This window comes from Lissotriton vulgaris, chromosome 3_1, assembly GCF_964263255.1.
Source record: "Lissotriton vulgaris chromosome 3_1, aLisVul1.2, whole genome shotgun sequence".
NCBI classification, from domain to species: Eukaryota; Metazoa; Chordata; class Amphibia; order Caudata; family Salamandridae; genus Lissotriton; species Lissotriton vulgaris.
Genome location: NC_141689.1, coordinates 1,253,488,963 through 1,253,504,417, shown reverse-complemented (window position 1 = coordinate 1,253,504,417; position 15,455 = coordinate 1,253,488,963). Strand labels below are relative to the sequence as shown.

The window sequence follows — 15,455 nt, the reverse complement described above, 5'->3', positions numbered from 1 at the left end:
AACCGAAACATGGCTGAATGAACACATTATGCCTACCATCGCCCTAGCGGTGCCACTTGGTTATTAAATGTGTTTCTCTAATAGAGGGGATGGGAGGCGAGGCGGGGGGTGGCCCTTCTCTTCAGAGATTGCTATAAACTCAGGTCCTCATTACCCACTACAATTGTAGGGTTGGAAGGCTTGTTCTTCTGCCTACAAATCAATCCCCGCCAATCCCTGGCAGGCATGGTTATCTACCGTCCTCCAGACGGCACAGATACAGCTCTTTTGGCGCTTATTGACGCCATTGTCCAAAGCTCTGTCCTCCATTCCTACTTTATAGCTGTAGGGGATTTCAATGTGCATGCTGAGGCGGCGGCTTGTCCACTTGCTGAGCGGCTTATTTCAACACTGAATGCCGCTAATTTGACACTATGCAGCACAGCTCCCACACACAAAGCAGGCCATATGCTTGACCTAATCTTCTCCAATATGAATGATCTGGTAGTGGGTTCACCTCTAGAGCTAACTTGGTCGGACCATGCTTTAATCCCATTCTCGGTCAGGCTACCCGGGTCAGGGCCCAAAACAGGGAGACGCTCCTTTTTGAAGAGGCAGTGTAAAAGCTTGATCCCTGAAAACATAGGCCCTGTCCTGGCCCACAACCCTCCTGTACTCTCATCTGATGTTAATAAGGATGCAGTGGCTATGTCAAAATGGATTGGCGATATGGTGAATTCCATTGCGCCAGCTAAACGGGCTATGTCCCGCAGAGACTCCCCCTCCGCTCCCTGGTTTTCTGAGGAACTGAGGGCGGAGAAGTCCGCCTGCAAAAAGTTAGAGCGACTTTGGAGGGTGGACTACTGCAGCTTGGCGAAGGCACGTTACAAGGCCGCCATCCGCGCCTTGCACAAATCCATAAAAATTGCGAGGAAACTTTTTTTCCTCACCTCCATCCAGCAAGCAGAACACTCTAGCAAAGAAGTGTTCAAAATAGTGCAGTCTTTTTTTAAACCCAGATGTATTGAGCTGGATGTGACTCCGTCTGACAAACTCTGTGATACTATATCTGAATATTTTGAGAACAAAATTCTGAAAGTATCTGACTCTTTCACTCCTGCAGTAAGCACTGTTAAATCTGATGTCATGGAGTATAGAGCGCCGCAACTAACTTTGGGCCAATTTCAACCAATCACACGTGATGCTGTTATACAGGAAATTAACAGTTGCAAATCAGGATCTCCTGATGATCCTTGCCCACCGAAACTCTGGAGTGTGATGGCGGATTTTGTGGCACCCACTCTCCAGCACATATGGAATGTGTCCATTTCTTCTGGAGTGTTCCCTGAGTGCTGGAAGCATGCTACTTTACTCCCGTTGAAAAAAAAGCCAAACGGGGCCCCAGAAGACTTGAGTAATCTTCGTCCCATTTCCTTACTGGCAGCGCCGGGTAAAATGCTTGAGAAATTAATCCAGCGGCAGCTAAATAAATTCACGGAGGACAGCAACGCTCTGCATGAAACACAATCAGGCTTTAGAGCCGGTTTCAGCACCGAGACCGCCCTGATTGAGGTGGCCGAGTCAGTCAGGTGGTCGCTGGACTCAGGAGCATCGGCAATGCTGGTGCTCCTGGATCTATCGGCCGCCTTTGATACGGTGGATCACGACAGGCTATTACAACGCCTGGCTGGGATCGGCCTCCAAGCCCAGGCATTAGGCTGGCTCCACTCCTATCTGTCCAACAGATCGCAGAAGGTGGCTCTTGGTACCTTCTCCTCAGATTCCAGGAGTTTGAACTGCGGGGTCCCACAGGGCTCTGCCATGAGCCCGCTGCTTTTTAATATTTACTTGGCCCCGCTGTTCACACTGATTGCCAATTGGGGAGTCACTGCAATTTCCTACGCTGATGACACCCAGCTGGTCTTCCCATTCTCTGAGGTTTCGGAGGCAGCATTTTCTAACTGTAAGGGCTGCCTCCGCGACGTGGCCTGTTGGATGAATACCAACAAACTGAAATTAAATGCAGGCAAAACGGAGGTGATCTTCTTTGGCACAAGCGACCACCCCCCCGCTGAGTTTTGGTGGCCGGAAGAGATGGGTCCCGCTCCATCTCCGAGCATAAAGGCAAAGAATTTGGGGGTTACATGGGATAATGGCCTATCCTTTGCTCCCCAGATACAGAAGGTCGTTGGAGAATGCATTGGTAAACTGAGGAGCCTACGCAGATTTCTCCGACTGCTCCCAGTGAGCTGCCGCAAAACGATTATCCACGCCACAATCACTTCAAGGCTTGACTATGCCAATGGCCTCTATTTAGGCCTTCCGAAGTTTTTGTTGCAAAAGATGCAAATCGTGCAGAATTCAGCGGCTAGATTACTCAGGCAGGTCCCTTTTAGACATCACATTTCTCCCCATTTGCGCATGCTACACTGGTTGCCTGTGGCAAGTCGCATAAAATTCAAGGCGCTCACCTTGGCCTACAGAGCCCTTCATGGGACCTGCCCAAATTACTTTAAAAAACGACTGCCTAGATATTCTCAGGCCAGACTCCTAAGGTCTAGCTATAAGGTCCATCTCCACGTTCCTCGAGTGAAAAGGGCGCGCTTAGGTGGAAGAACTTTTTCCGTAAGTACGGCACGGCTTTGGAACACCTTGCCACGGGAAATCCAACAAGCACCCTCCGAACCTTGCTTCAGAAGCCTACTGAAAACATGGCTTTCCACGCAATAAATCTCTTCTCTCTTGCATTATGACTCTCACTGCCCATGCCAGCGCCGGGACACTTCCTACGGAGGTAGCTGTTGCGCTCTATAAAACTCAGTATTATTATTATTATTATTATCCCACAGTTAACATGACATTCAAAAATTAAGAAAATTAACCATAATGAATGAATAAATTAGCAGAAAAAAGTCAGGGAAAACAAACAGCTCCACATCTTTTGCATATTATTGCTAACCTTTGTAGTTATCAGAAAAGGAGTTCAAGTCCTGAGCAGGTTCAGTGTTGTCTGTCACTGGTTCGACAGAGTCCTCCTCTTTACTCGTAGGAGAAAAGGTTGCATCCTTCCTTTTCCTGTACGGAAACCTTAAGGTTTGGATTTCATTCCTCCTGCTTTTGAATATTTCTATATATCTATGAAGAAAAATTGCGAAAGCATTGAAAAACGTTCTAGTTAGTGGACAGTTGTTACAGAAGACACAAAGATATAGACGACGACCACAGAATATATACAACAGTGCCTGACAATCCACTTGAAAATTCATCCGCTAGAAGACCAAGCTGCCTGTGCAGTATCTACTGAATAAATTATAACTTCTTTTTACGGCATGATTTGCTTTAAAGATACAAATGATAAATTGGAAGCTGTGGTACCTAGCCTCTAGGATCTACCATCTCACTTCCACAACAGAAGATAATTTAGGAAAGGGAAGAGTAAAATAATGAACCTTTCAAATCTGTGATTGGCAGAATACAAGTATATCTGACAATGGTGTAGAGGAAGTGAATTGCTGCTACTAAGTGTGTGCCTCTTTGCTCAAATTTATACAAGTAAAAAACAAAAAAAACATTTTTATTACTATAGATAACACTTTTAAAAGAAAACAACAAAACATTTACATTACTTTCACTGAACTGCACATTTAAAGATTCACATTTATATAATATATGAAACCAATTTTTAAAATGTAAATACATTTCAGCAGTCTGATTGAATCTGGTGTCGCCAGTAGGTAGGTATAGTTAGAACCTAGTTTCCAATAGGAAACTCGGTTTTTGATTTGCCAATAACTTTGGCGCTGTTTGACGAATCTTAGCGAAATTTTCAAAACTAATGGGGCGGTCTCGTCAGCTGCTGTCTTGAAAAGGTTGGAGTGGTCCATCAAGCATGGGCGGAGAAAAAGGGGGGTTGGGGTCCCAAAACACCTTTTCTTAATGTTAATTTCCATAGGAAATTGTTGAAGCAGCTAGAGCCTTAACTGCTGAACAGAATTACACCAAATTTTCCAGAAAGGTAGCTCTTGGTCTTGAGAGCACTTCTTTTGTTAAATGGTGTAAATTCGTTCAGTAGTTTCTAAGAAATGTGAAGTCTTCTCAGATAAACAACTGTGGCCGTGGTGGATCCGCAAACCCTCCCGATCGCGTGTCTGAGATCCGATTGGCTGCCAACACTTTAAACCAAGTCACAAGCAGAAACACCCTGTCCCCACTAGGCTTATTCAGAGGGTCCCACAGGGACCACCAGGGCCAAAAAAAAGCATTTTCTTTTTGGCAGGAAATCAAAGAGCAGGCTCCTGCGCTTTGTTTACTTTAGGCCCCCGGGAAGGCCAGGTCCTTGGGTAATAACAAATAGAGATCCGGGGCCCTCGGGGACTGCCACCTCCCCAGGGCTAATACTTTGAAGTGCGGGGGCATGTGGCCTCCACGCTGCCCCAGGAATGCCCACCTACCCAGGGATATTTTTTATTGGAATGTGCGAGGGGATCCAGCCCCCCCACCCCCGCAACTCCGGGGACCGCCACCTCCCCAGGGCTATATTTACAATAATACATGGGGGGCTCCAGCCCCCCACGCAGTCTGGGGGACAGCCACCTCCCTGGGACTATTTTAACAAGCATTGACATGGCCAATAGGTCTCGCTTTTGGGACCTTATAAGGATTTAGTTATGCAGCAAAATATCCTTGGTGCAACAACATCAACTGGTGCATTGTTAAACACTTAAAATGTCCCAAAGGCGAGACCTATTGGCTATGCCAACGCTTGTTATTACATTATTGCTGTGTGAGTCCTGGTCATGCAAGATAGGTGTAACTCAACTGCTTTCGTATCCTGAAATATCTCTGAAAATTGAACAGCAGCACTGATGGATGAGCCGGTTATATCTGTGTAGCTATCCTGCCTGTGGCAGAAGTTTCCAGCTTATATGTAACTTGGTTTTACTAGGCTGTCCCTTTTAAGTATTATTTCAATCATAACGTATAGATGAAAATGCATATAAGGAGCAGCGAGAAAAAAGAACAGAAGTGAAACACAGAATATCCATATTTCTATTTTTTAAATACAGGATTTATGCTATGTTAAACTAAAATTAACTGCTGGTAATCTCCAATCAAAAGTATTGCATATCAACTGAGAAGTGCAGGTACTCTCTCTCCCTCCCTCTCTCAGACTAAACAAATGCAGGGCCAGATGTATCAAACAGTTTTACCCCTTCTGTGTCTATGGCAAAATAAATGTGTTCATACACTCTAGTCCCTGACAGTACCAGCCCACTAAAGGCACTGGAGCTATTTAAAATCGCAGCTAAATAAATAAAAGCAAATAACCCCATTCTACGCAGTTTTTCCACACTGACTTCTACCTTTATTTACTCTATCCGACTAAACCCTATACCTGTCGTCACGATGCTGAAGGATCTATCCTAAGGTTTCTTTTCTCCCTTATTTTGATCTTCCCTTCTCTCATCAGCAAGTCATTCCGAGATCTAAAGCCCTGTCTTGTCTCTTGTTGACTTCTAGTTCTGACTTCACCCACACACTGATCTCTCACCCTAGAACAATCTTGACCTCTCTACATATCAGTGGAACTTTACCCGCCCGCTTCTTGATGTCATTCTCCCTCACTGACTCCTCTACCCATGATTCCCGTACACAGACCCCTCTCTGGCTCGCCCTAGCCCGCCCCTCGCGTGTGGTTCTCGCCGTCTGCCACCTTCCGGGGTGCGGCTGCACAGTGTTTCTCTCCTGAGGCGCATGTTTTTTCTACCTCGCGCTGCCGCCGCTCCGCCCCTTTGGCCGCCCCCACCCCGCGCCGCCCGTGGATTTGCTCCTCCGGGTACTCCTCACCTCCGGTCTCGGCTCGGGTCCGCCTCATTTCGGGCTCCCGCTCTAGGTTTCGCGGGTGTCGGATACTCTGCGGCTCCTCTGCTCGTCTGCGGGACGGGAAGCAGGGGGCGGTGTCATCGGCACTCTGACATACAGGCCCCCCAGTATGGCCGCAGAGGGCCCTTTCACAAAGAAAATGGGCGTGGCTTGAATTTGTGTCACTAAAGCGCACACGGCTGGATACAAATTACGGAGAGTCGCGGCTGGTTAACCGTTCTTAACTGAAAACAAGGAGGGTCCATCCTCTAACTCCTAAAGGGAATAATATGTATATACAACCACTGCAATGCCACCTTCCAGCAAGGAGAACGAGGTAACAATGACAGAAAACAGCACGCACCAAAAAAACAAGCATTTACAATGCAACGGTCTCTCTCGCCTTTGCAAAAGTTAGAGCTATTGGCATTGTAAACAAAAACATTTTTATTTATGTGTTGGTTATGAAAACAGTTAAATAAATGGCATTGTCATTTACAATGCCAATAGCTTAATCTCTCGCAAACGCGAGACCTATTGCATTTGCACACACACACACAGAGCCACACACACATAGAGCCACACACACACACAGAGAAAAACACACACAGAGAAAAACACACTACGTCAGAGTCAACAGCGCTACTCAGCAGATATGAAGCTCGAATTATATCTACTACAAAGTTCCACACTAAATCACACGTAGGGCAGTTAAAGTTCAACACAGTTTACAGGGGATATTAATCACAACTTCAAGAATAACACAGACGTTGAATTGGGCACACTAGTCGAAAACGTAGAGCAGCCAGAATCTTTAATATATAAGGGAGCGACTGCTTACCAACTTTTCAATCTCTGCGCTAACTTCACTTATCTGCAACTATTCAGGTTTGTAACCAAAAGCCACAAAGAGCGCGAAAGACTACTCGTTTCCGTTTTCATTTCCAGTTCACTACTTTTAAAAGTACCAAAGGCCAGCAGTCACTTCATAAAAAAATCACCATCCAACCACAATTAGATAAAAATAATTTCTCGGGTTTCGCTATAAACACAGTGGAAAGCAAATAAACTCTCTAGCATAAGCAGTGTTGCTTTCCATGTCATGGAAACTGTGTGGGGGGGGGGTTTGAAATCAGCTGACCCATGACAACTTTGACTCGATACTGACAAGACCTTCAACAAGAATGTGCAAATGGCAACAAGTTAAATGCGTAATTTTACCTTCAATGAAGTTCTAATTGCAAGATAGTAACAAGCATTGGAAATGCAATAGGTCTCGCATTAGGAAAGTTTGAGCGATTGTTATTGTAAATGACACTTTTTTATTTATGTGTTGGTTTTGAAAATAGCAAAATTAATAGCTTTGTCAGTTACAATGTCAATAGTTTAACTTTCGCAAATGTGACACCTATAGCATTTGTAATGCAATGTGTGTTGTATTTACGTGACTTAGATGTATTGATATTACAAATAACAATGGCTTTTATTTTTGTGGATGTGGTGGTGGATGTGGCGGTGGATGTGGTGGTGGATGTGGTGTTGGATGTGGTGGTGGATGTGGTGGTGGATGTGGTGGTGGATGTGGTGGTGGATGTGGTGGTGATGGTGGATGTGGTGGTGGTGGATGTGGTGGTGGATGTGGTGGTGGATGTGGTGGTGGTGGATGCGGTGGTGGTGGTGGTGGTGGATGGGGTGATGGATGTAGTGGTGGTGGATGGGGTGATGGATGTAGTGGTGGTGGGTGTGGTGATGGATGTAGTGGTGGTGGGTGTGGTGGATCTGGTGGCGGTGGATGTGGTGGTGATGGTGGATGTGGTGGATGTGGTGGTGGTGGATGTGGTGGTGGATGTGGTGGTGGTGGTGGATGCGGTGGTGGTGGTGGTGGATGGGGTGATGGATGTAGTGGTGGTGGGTGTGGTGATGGATGTAGTGGTGGTGGGTGTGGTGGATCTGGTGGCGGTGGATGTGGCGGTGGATGTGGCGGTGGATGTGGCGGTGGATGTGGCGGTGGATGTGGCGGTGGATGTGGCGGTGGATGTGGTGGTGGATGTGGAGGTGGATGTGGAGGTGGATGTGGAGGTGGTGGTGGAGGTGGTGGTGGTGGATGTGGTGGTGGATGTGGTGGTGGATGTGGTGATGGTGGATGCGGTGGTGGTGGATACGGTGGTGGTGGATACGGTGGTGGTGGTGGAGGATGGGGTGGTGGATGTAGTGGTGGTGGTGGTGGATGCGGTGGTGGTGGTGGATGGGGTGGTGGATGTAGTGGTGGTAGGTGTGGTGGATCTGGTGGCGATGGATGTGGCTGTGGATGTGGCTGTGGATGTGGCTGTGGATGTGGCGGTGGATGTGGCGGTGGATGTGGCGGTGGATGTGATGGTGGATGTGATGGTGGATATGGTGGTGCATGTGGAGGTGGATTTGGAGTTGATGGTGGATGTGGTGGTGGTGGATGTGGTGGTGGATGTGGTGATGGTGGATGCAGTGGTGGTGGTGGATGCGGTGGTGGTGGTGGATGGGGTGGTGGTGGATGTAGTGGTGGTGGGTGTGGTGGTGGATGTGTTGGATGTGGTGGTGGATGTGGTGGTGGTGGGTGTGGTGGTGGGTGTGGTGGTGGATGTAGTGGTGGATGTGGTGGTGGATGTGGTGGTGATGGTGGATGTGGTGGTGGATGTGGTGGTGGTGGATGCGGTGGTGGTGGTGGTGGATGGGGTGGTGGATGTTATGTGACAGTAGCGGGGGTGGGGGGTGAACGCTGTGGTAGAGATGCTACTGCCTCCGGGAGTTGTGATAAGGCTGCCAGCCGCAAGGCCGTGGTACAGGCTCCAACCTGGCAGTGACAAGGCACCCCCATAAGTGGCACACAGATAGCCTTGTAATCATGACTTCTAGACTTAGCGTATCCAGATTACTTTCACCTCTAAGAAATTCGATCAGCTTAAACATAAAGGTGGATTTAACAAAGAACAACCCTTTTTACACGATTAACTTGCGCACAGAAAGCAAAGTATTCAGTTTGCGACAGCTCCTCCGTTTCCGATAAAGCAAGACCCGCAAATTAAAAGGAAGCTTTCTAAAGAATTATTTACAGCGTGGAAGGCGCCCGGCGTGAACCCTCGACAGATGCTAGGTGTGACCTTTCACTAATTGTACTGCCTGTTTGCTCGGTGAAGCGGCATGCTGTAGACACTGTAACACGCGTTGGATAAAGAGCCAGTTCTTGTGAAATTAATGGATTTCATTGTGCAGCATGAGGGGGGCAATATGGGCCCAGGTGGGCTGTTTGCACCCACATTTTCTTGGTGGGGAACTTTGTGAGCACTGACAGTTGCCTCAAAAAATGCAGGCTGCTATGTAGTAAGATTTGAGGGTCTGTAAATATAGACTTTAAAAAAACAGTAAATAGGCTCTTGGTGTGTTGACATTTTAAAACTGATTACTTCTCACTTTCTGTAGTTAACATCTCATCTGCTGGGCAAAGCGTCTGCACCCTTTCTGGTTGTTTATGCTGTCTCACATACTTAAAGTTGCGGCAAGGTTGTGCTGGGAGAGAGAGAGTGGGGAGGAGAGTAGGAGGAGGAGGGGGGAGGAGAGTAGGAGGAGGAGGGGGGAGGAGAGTAGGGGAGGCACGGCCTAGCGGCCGTGCAACCAAGAAGTGAGTGGGCGGAGCTGGGGGAGATAAAGCAAGACCCGCAAATTAAAAGGAAGCTTTCTAAAGAATTATTTACAGCGTGGAAGGCGCCCGGCGTGAACCCTCGACAGATGCTAGGTGTGACCTTTCACTAATTGTACTGCCTGTTTGCTCGGTGAAGCGGCACGCTGTAGACACTAACACGCGTTGGATAAAGTGCCAGTTCTTTTGAAGTTAATGGATTTCATTGTGCAGCATGAGGGGGGGCAATATGGGCCCAGGTGGGCTGTTTGCACCCACATAATCTTGGCGGGGAACTTTGTGAGCACTGACAGTTGCCTCAAAAAATGCAGGCTGCTATGTAGTAAGATTTGAGGGTCTGTAAATATAGACTTTAAAAAAACAGTAAATAGGCTCTTGGTGTGTTGACATTTTAAAACTGATGACTTCTCACTTTCTGTAGTTAACATCTCATCTGCTGGGCAAAGCGTCTGCACCCTTTCTGGTTGTTTATGCTGTCTCACATACTTAAAGTTGCGGCAAGGTTGTGCTGGGAGAGAAAGAGTGGGGAGGAGAGTAGGAGGAGGAGGGGGGAGGTGAGTAGGAGGAGGAGGGGGGAGGAGAGTAGGGGAGGCACGGCCTAGCGGCCGTGCAACCAAGAAGTGAGGGGGCGGAGCTGGGGGAGAAAGCAAGACCCGCAAATTAAAAGGAAGCTTTCTAAAGAATTATTTACAGCGTGGTGGAGGCTGTGAGAGAGAGAGTGGGGAGGAGAGTAGGAGGAGGAGGGGGGAGGAGAGCAGGGGCCTGGAGTGCGGCTGAGGGAAGTGACGAAATGCGACACGGCAGGCAGGGGAGGGGGCGGAGCGGGGGTGTGGGAGGAGTGCGCCTGAGGGAAAATCCATGCAAGGCAGGCGGCTGGGGGCATGTGCACGCGCTTTCAAGCTCAATGCGCATGCGCATTGAGCTTGAATTTCACGGGCACTGCAAGGAATCGCCACGATTCCTTGCAAGTTAGTTAAAGAGTGTTTAAGCCCCCATAGTCTCGCAAGCTCGATGCGCATGCGCATCGACAGGCGAGACCTAAAAAGAGCTGAGTGATAAGTAGAAAGTTAGGAATGGTAGCTGGCCTAGTAAGTGTCTGTTCGGAGACAGCACTTGGGAACTTTAGGACAACACCGATCACTCGAGTCACCAAGGGAATACCCACGAGTGTGATAGCTCAGCGAGTTCATATACATGGTACTGGCACGTATTTCAACAAGCAGGCGACTGGAACAAATCTGGGACGCAGATTTCCATTACTGTGCATTGATACAATCAACCTGTCCCACCGCAAAGAAAACTCACACTGAACAAATGGACGTGTGTCGGTGTCAGCTCAGTTCCTAGGGGAAAACCTACCTACCTGTAAGCTCTATAATGTTATGTTATGTTATCCGGATTTATTGAGCGCACAGATGCCCCAGCAAAGGGGCGTCCTGGCGCTGATACAGAACAGAAAAACCGGACAAAAAGTAGAAGACATAACACAAACAACTACAGAACTAGGGTGCTAAGTGGAAGAGAAAGGTTTTGACAGCCTTCCTGAAAGCAAGAAGCCCATCGATGGCACGGATATGGACAGGCAAGGAATTCCATAGTTTGGCGGCAAGGACTCGGAAGGAGCGTCCGCCAGTCCTGGATCTCTTGAAACGAGGAACTATGGCAAGGTGGAGAGCAGAGGACCTCAGAGAGCGAGCTGGAACGTAGGGGGAGATAAGTTGCTGCAAAATCTGAGGGGATGAAAGTTTAAGGATTTTAAATGTCAAAATCTGAGATTTAAACTTTATTCTCTGTGCCACCGGAAGCCAATGGAGATTATAAATGGTTTTCCTGGCTGAACAAAATTTAGGCAAGCCAACCAGAGCCCTGGCGGCAGCGTTCTGGACGCGTTGGAGGCGGGAGAGTTCAGCCTGATTGACTCCAAGAAAAAGAGAGCTAGCATAGTCTAATTTAGACAAGATCATGGCTTGCACTATGAGTTGTCGGGTGGGAGCGTCGAAGTATTTAAAGGTGGACCGAAGCTGGCGCAAAATTCCAAAGCATGATGCAGCAGTCTTTTTAGTATGGATGGAGAAGCTCAGTTGGGAGTCAAACCCCACCCCAAGGTTTTTAACTTCAGTAACGGGGTAGGGGTAGGACCGAGCTCATGTGGCCACCAGCTATCGCCCCACACTACGTGTAGGACATTTACAAAATGTTCGTCCCCCTCCCCGATTGCCTACCGTCCTCATGCGCCCTTTATGCCCAAACTATTCTGCCCCCACCCTCACCGAATACTCACTATTCAGGATTCATGCTGTGAGGAGCTTACGCCTCAGAAAGTTTGCCCCTCGGGGAGGGCGCCAGCATCCTGTGCCTCGGAGTAGGGTAGGGGAGTGTACTGCGCCCTGCAAGGTGTGGAGGAGGGGCCGGCCTCGAGGCTCAGAGACATACAATAATAATAATTAATAATAATAATAATTACAATAAAAGAAAAGAAATGTTGCACCTTAGAGAGGGAACCATAGCTCAGAGAACGAGGGAACCATAGCTCAGAGAATGAGAGACCCTGGTCTAGAATCTGTGAGGCTGAACTCTGCACCTCAAAAATGAACTGCGCCTCAGAGGCACGCGAACCTGCGCCACAGAAGGCAGCTCGAGCAGGGGGCATGCGTTCAGCACCTCAGAGTAGACAGCATTTTAGAGAGACAAGAGCCCGTGGCGTGCACCTCCGAGAGGAAGAGAGCACGCGCTCTGCCTTAAGACGTCAAACGTGGACCCAGGAGGGGCCACGCGGCCTTAGAGAGAGAAAGAGAGGGGCCTTTTGACGGGCAGAGACAACTTACGACCAAGAGAGATAGAGGCTTTATGTGAGAGGAAGAGAGAGAGAAAGATCAATAAATTGGGGGTGCGCTCCGAGAAAGAGAAAGCGAAAGCGAGGGTGTGTGTGAGATAGAGGGGAGAGAGAGAATAGAAAGTGTCTGTGAGAGAAAAGTGTGTGCATGAGAGAGACAGAGCCAGTGGGGCACCTTCTCCTAGGTACCTTAGAGACAGCCTGCACCTCAGTGAGGGAAGGAGCTCGAGTAAACAGGAGTCTATTTGTCTTCCAAGAGCACTTAAACGCCGCTGCGCAGGCCTGTCTCATGGCAACTGATGGCGCCACTTTTCGCCAAAGTTTTTTTCCTTTGTCATTTTATTAAGATCCCATAAGGTGCAAAACAGGGAGCAGCCTGCTCTCAGCGTCCAATCTATCTAAATATGTTGTCCACGCGAGAAATTATTGCGTGATTTTTATTTACCCCCAAGAAGCCTCCAGAATTCAGCCGGCACCATTTTTACCATAATGATCAATGGTGAAAAAGACTATTGATCATTGCTGTTTAACTCAGACCCATTTCCCGCTGCCTGTGCGATTCCGAAGTCAAGAATGTTAACACTTAAATGGTCGCACTTCCGCGCCTTTTATATCAGCTGCAGAACCATCCGCACCTGATCACACCTCAGTGGTTCCGGCAGGTCAATTCTGTCCTAGGCCGCTTCTTGTGGGCTGGGGGTGCCGCCAGGGTGGCGCTGCGTACATGCTTCCTATCCACATATTGTGGTGGCCTTGCTACGTCAGACCTACTGTCATATTACCAGGCCTCCCATTTGCTAGTACTGAATGAATGGTGGTATGGAGATGGAGGAGACCCGGCATATGCTCTAGAGCGCTTGCTGATGGAGGACAATATGTCGCACACAATCTTATACTCGGCCAGACTCCGGAGGCGGCTGCCATGTGCCACACAAGTGTTTTTTGCGGTTTGGTGACAAGCGCTGCGTCGCATGGGCTGGTGGGCTAGGTTGACGGCAGAGACCCCATTGTGGAATAACGGGCGGCTCCCCGCGCTGGCCTCGCTAGCGGGGTTTGGCGGATGGGATTCTATCGGGATCTCTTCGCTTGGAAACGTTAAGACTGGTGTAACTCTCAAGTCATTCCAGGAGCTTAGGAACGAATTCCACATGCCCAAGACCCAATTTTTCAGGTACCTACAGTTTCGTCACGCGCTCGCGCCTAGTCTAGTTAGTTTGGAGTCGCTGCCAGAATTCAGCCCAGTGGAAGCGAAAGAAGTCATGGGAGACCTCGGGGATAAAAAAGGTGTCCCGTATCTACCAAACAATAGTCACACACCGTTCCTCGTCCCTACTTTCATTAAAGGACGCCTGGAAAAAGGATGTCGGACCCCTGGATGAGGATGATTGGAGGGAGGCCTTGGAGTCCCCGCGTGGGACCGCTATCGCGGTACGACTGCGATTAATGCAATTCAAATATCTGCATAGGGCTTACTATACACGGGAGCGGCTGTGGAAGGCGGGCCTGATTGTGTCCCCGGAGTGCCTGCGATGTGGAGCTGAGAAGGGTACCCTTTTGCATACTGTATGGTCTTGTGCTGGCTTGACTAGGTTCTGGAATGGTGTATGGAGCTGTCTGTCTGAGGTACTGGGATGGGATCTCCCCCGTACCCATCGCTTGGGTCTTCTCCATGTGCTGAGGGTGTGGGAGGGAATGTTTACAAACGTCACCTTTTGTTACTGGGTCTGGTTGTGGCCAAGCGGGACTTGGCACTGAGGAAATAGAAATTTTACGTGGCCAGTGTGTACCCTACATGCACCCTATGTATGTACCTATGCCCCATGTATGTCCATGACAATATGCAATTCCCTTCTTATGCCTGTAATAATAATGCCTCTGCATTTCCGTCCAATGTTAGCATGTCAGTTCTTAAGCCCTCCATGAATGAAATGTTAATTCTGCACTGAGGCCTATGTTGCCAATGTATTTACATGGTACACGTTTAAAAGTCGAGATGAAGTCGTTTTTCATGGCTCAGCAGAGCCAGGACCCGAATTCAGGCTCCAAGCCTCTTGACACTCTGAAAGCTGCAGTTTAGTTATGTACCCCTGACCTCTCACATACTTCCTGCTCAGCCGAGAGGTGCCCAGCCAGCCTGCCAAGACAGTATTTTGCCTACAGTTATCTGTTCAGCTCCACAGAAACACATTCCTGTCTAACGTAAGGGGTAAACATATTCCGCCTGCAGAAGATAGAGCCCAGCCTTTCTGTCTCCATCCAAGTGATTTACTGAACCCGTTTCCATAGAGGGCCCATGGCCCCCACGCAATGCACGAAGAAATATATGCACACATTCGCATTCAGCGATGAGCAGCCTTTGCTCGAGCGACCTTTACTTCAGACAAGACATCCTCCAAACACAAGATACCAGATAATGCCAGAGGTGCAGGTCGTTCTGACATCCCAGACTCTTCTACTAGCACAAAAGCCAGCTCACCCCAGCTCTCCCCAGTTACACGTCAATTCCACGTCATGACCAGTTTTGCGCGCACAGGTAGGGTAGAGGTTCCTGCTGACCATGCAGACCCCCTCTATGCATCCACCCACCTATGACACACCTATGACTCATCAAGTGCACACCCATGTGTACACCTCCTTTCACGCCTTTTTTCACGCCCATGTGCTCTTATCTCTCTCTTTCATGTGCTCCATCTGGAGTGCTCCGCCTTCTTTATTCAATTCAATGTATGTTTTAACTATATATATTGTACTCTGTGAATAAAGATCTAGATGACGATCCTTCCTGATCCCTAGTGGAGATGGAACCCGATTCTCCTTTAGCTCGAGCTATTGAATAAAGCCCTTCTGAATCGGACACCACGGACTCTACCTCTCATTATATGCATGATCCTTGTTAATGTATAGAAACTCCGATAGGGTAATTTATTATTTACCACATTAATCTGGCGCCCGAATAGGGACCAGTCCCCTTCCCCACGCGCCGGCGATGTAGGTCCAGCCCCCTGCCCCCTTCTACAGCCGTGACGGACTACAAGTGTACACGACAGCGGGACTTCCTGCCTACTCCCTCAGGCCCACGGAGGAGACGGAGACTGGGACCAGGCATCCACA

The 15,455-nt window shown here is 48.6% G+C and overlaps 1 protein-coding gene across 1 annotated transcript in view; it reads right to left on the bottom strand.

Annotated features, from left to right (window-relative positions):
* The window catches only part of GRSF1 (G-rich RNA sequence binding factor 1), a 484,726-nt gene that overhangs the window by 235,659 nt on the left and 233,612 nt on the right, over positions 1-15,455 (bottom strand). The window contains exon 6 of the mRNA XM_086961766.1: positions 2,939-3,114. Within this exon, the coding sequence (XP_086817892.1) occupies positions 2,939-3,114 (176 nt within the window). The remainder of the gene's footprint in view (positions 1-2,938; positions 3,115-15,455) is intronic.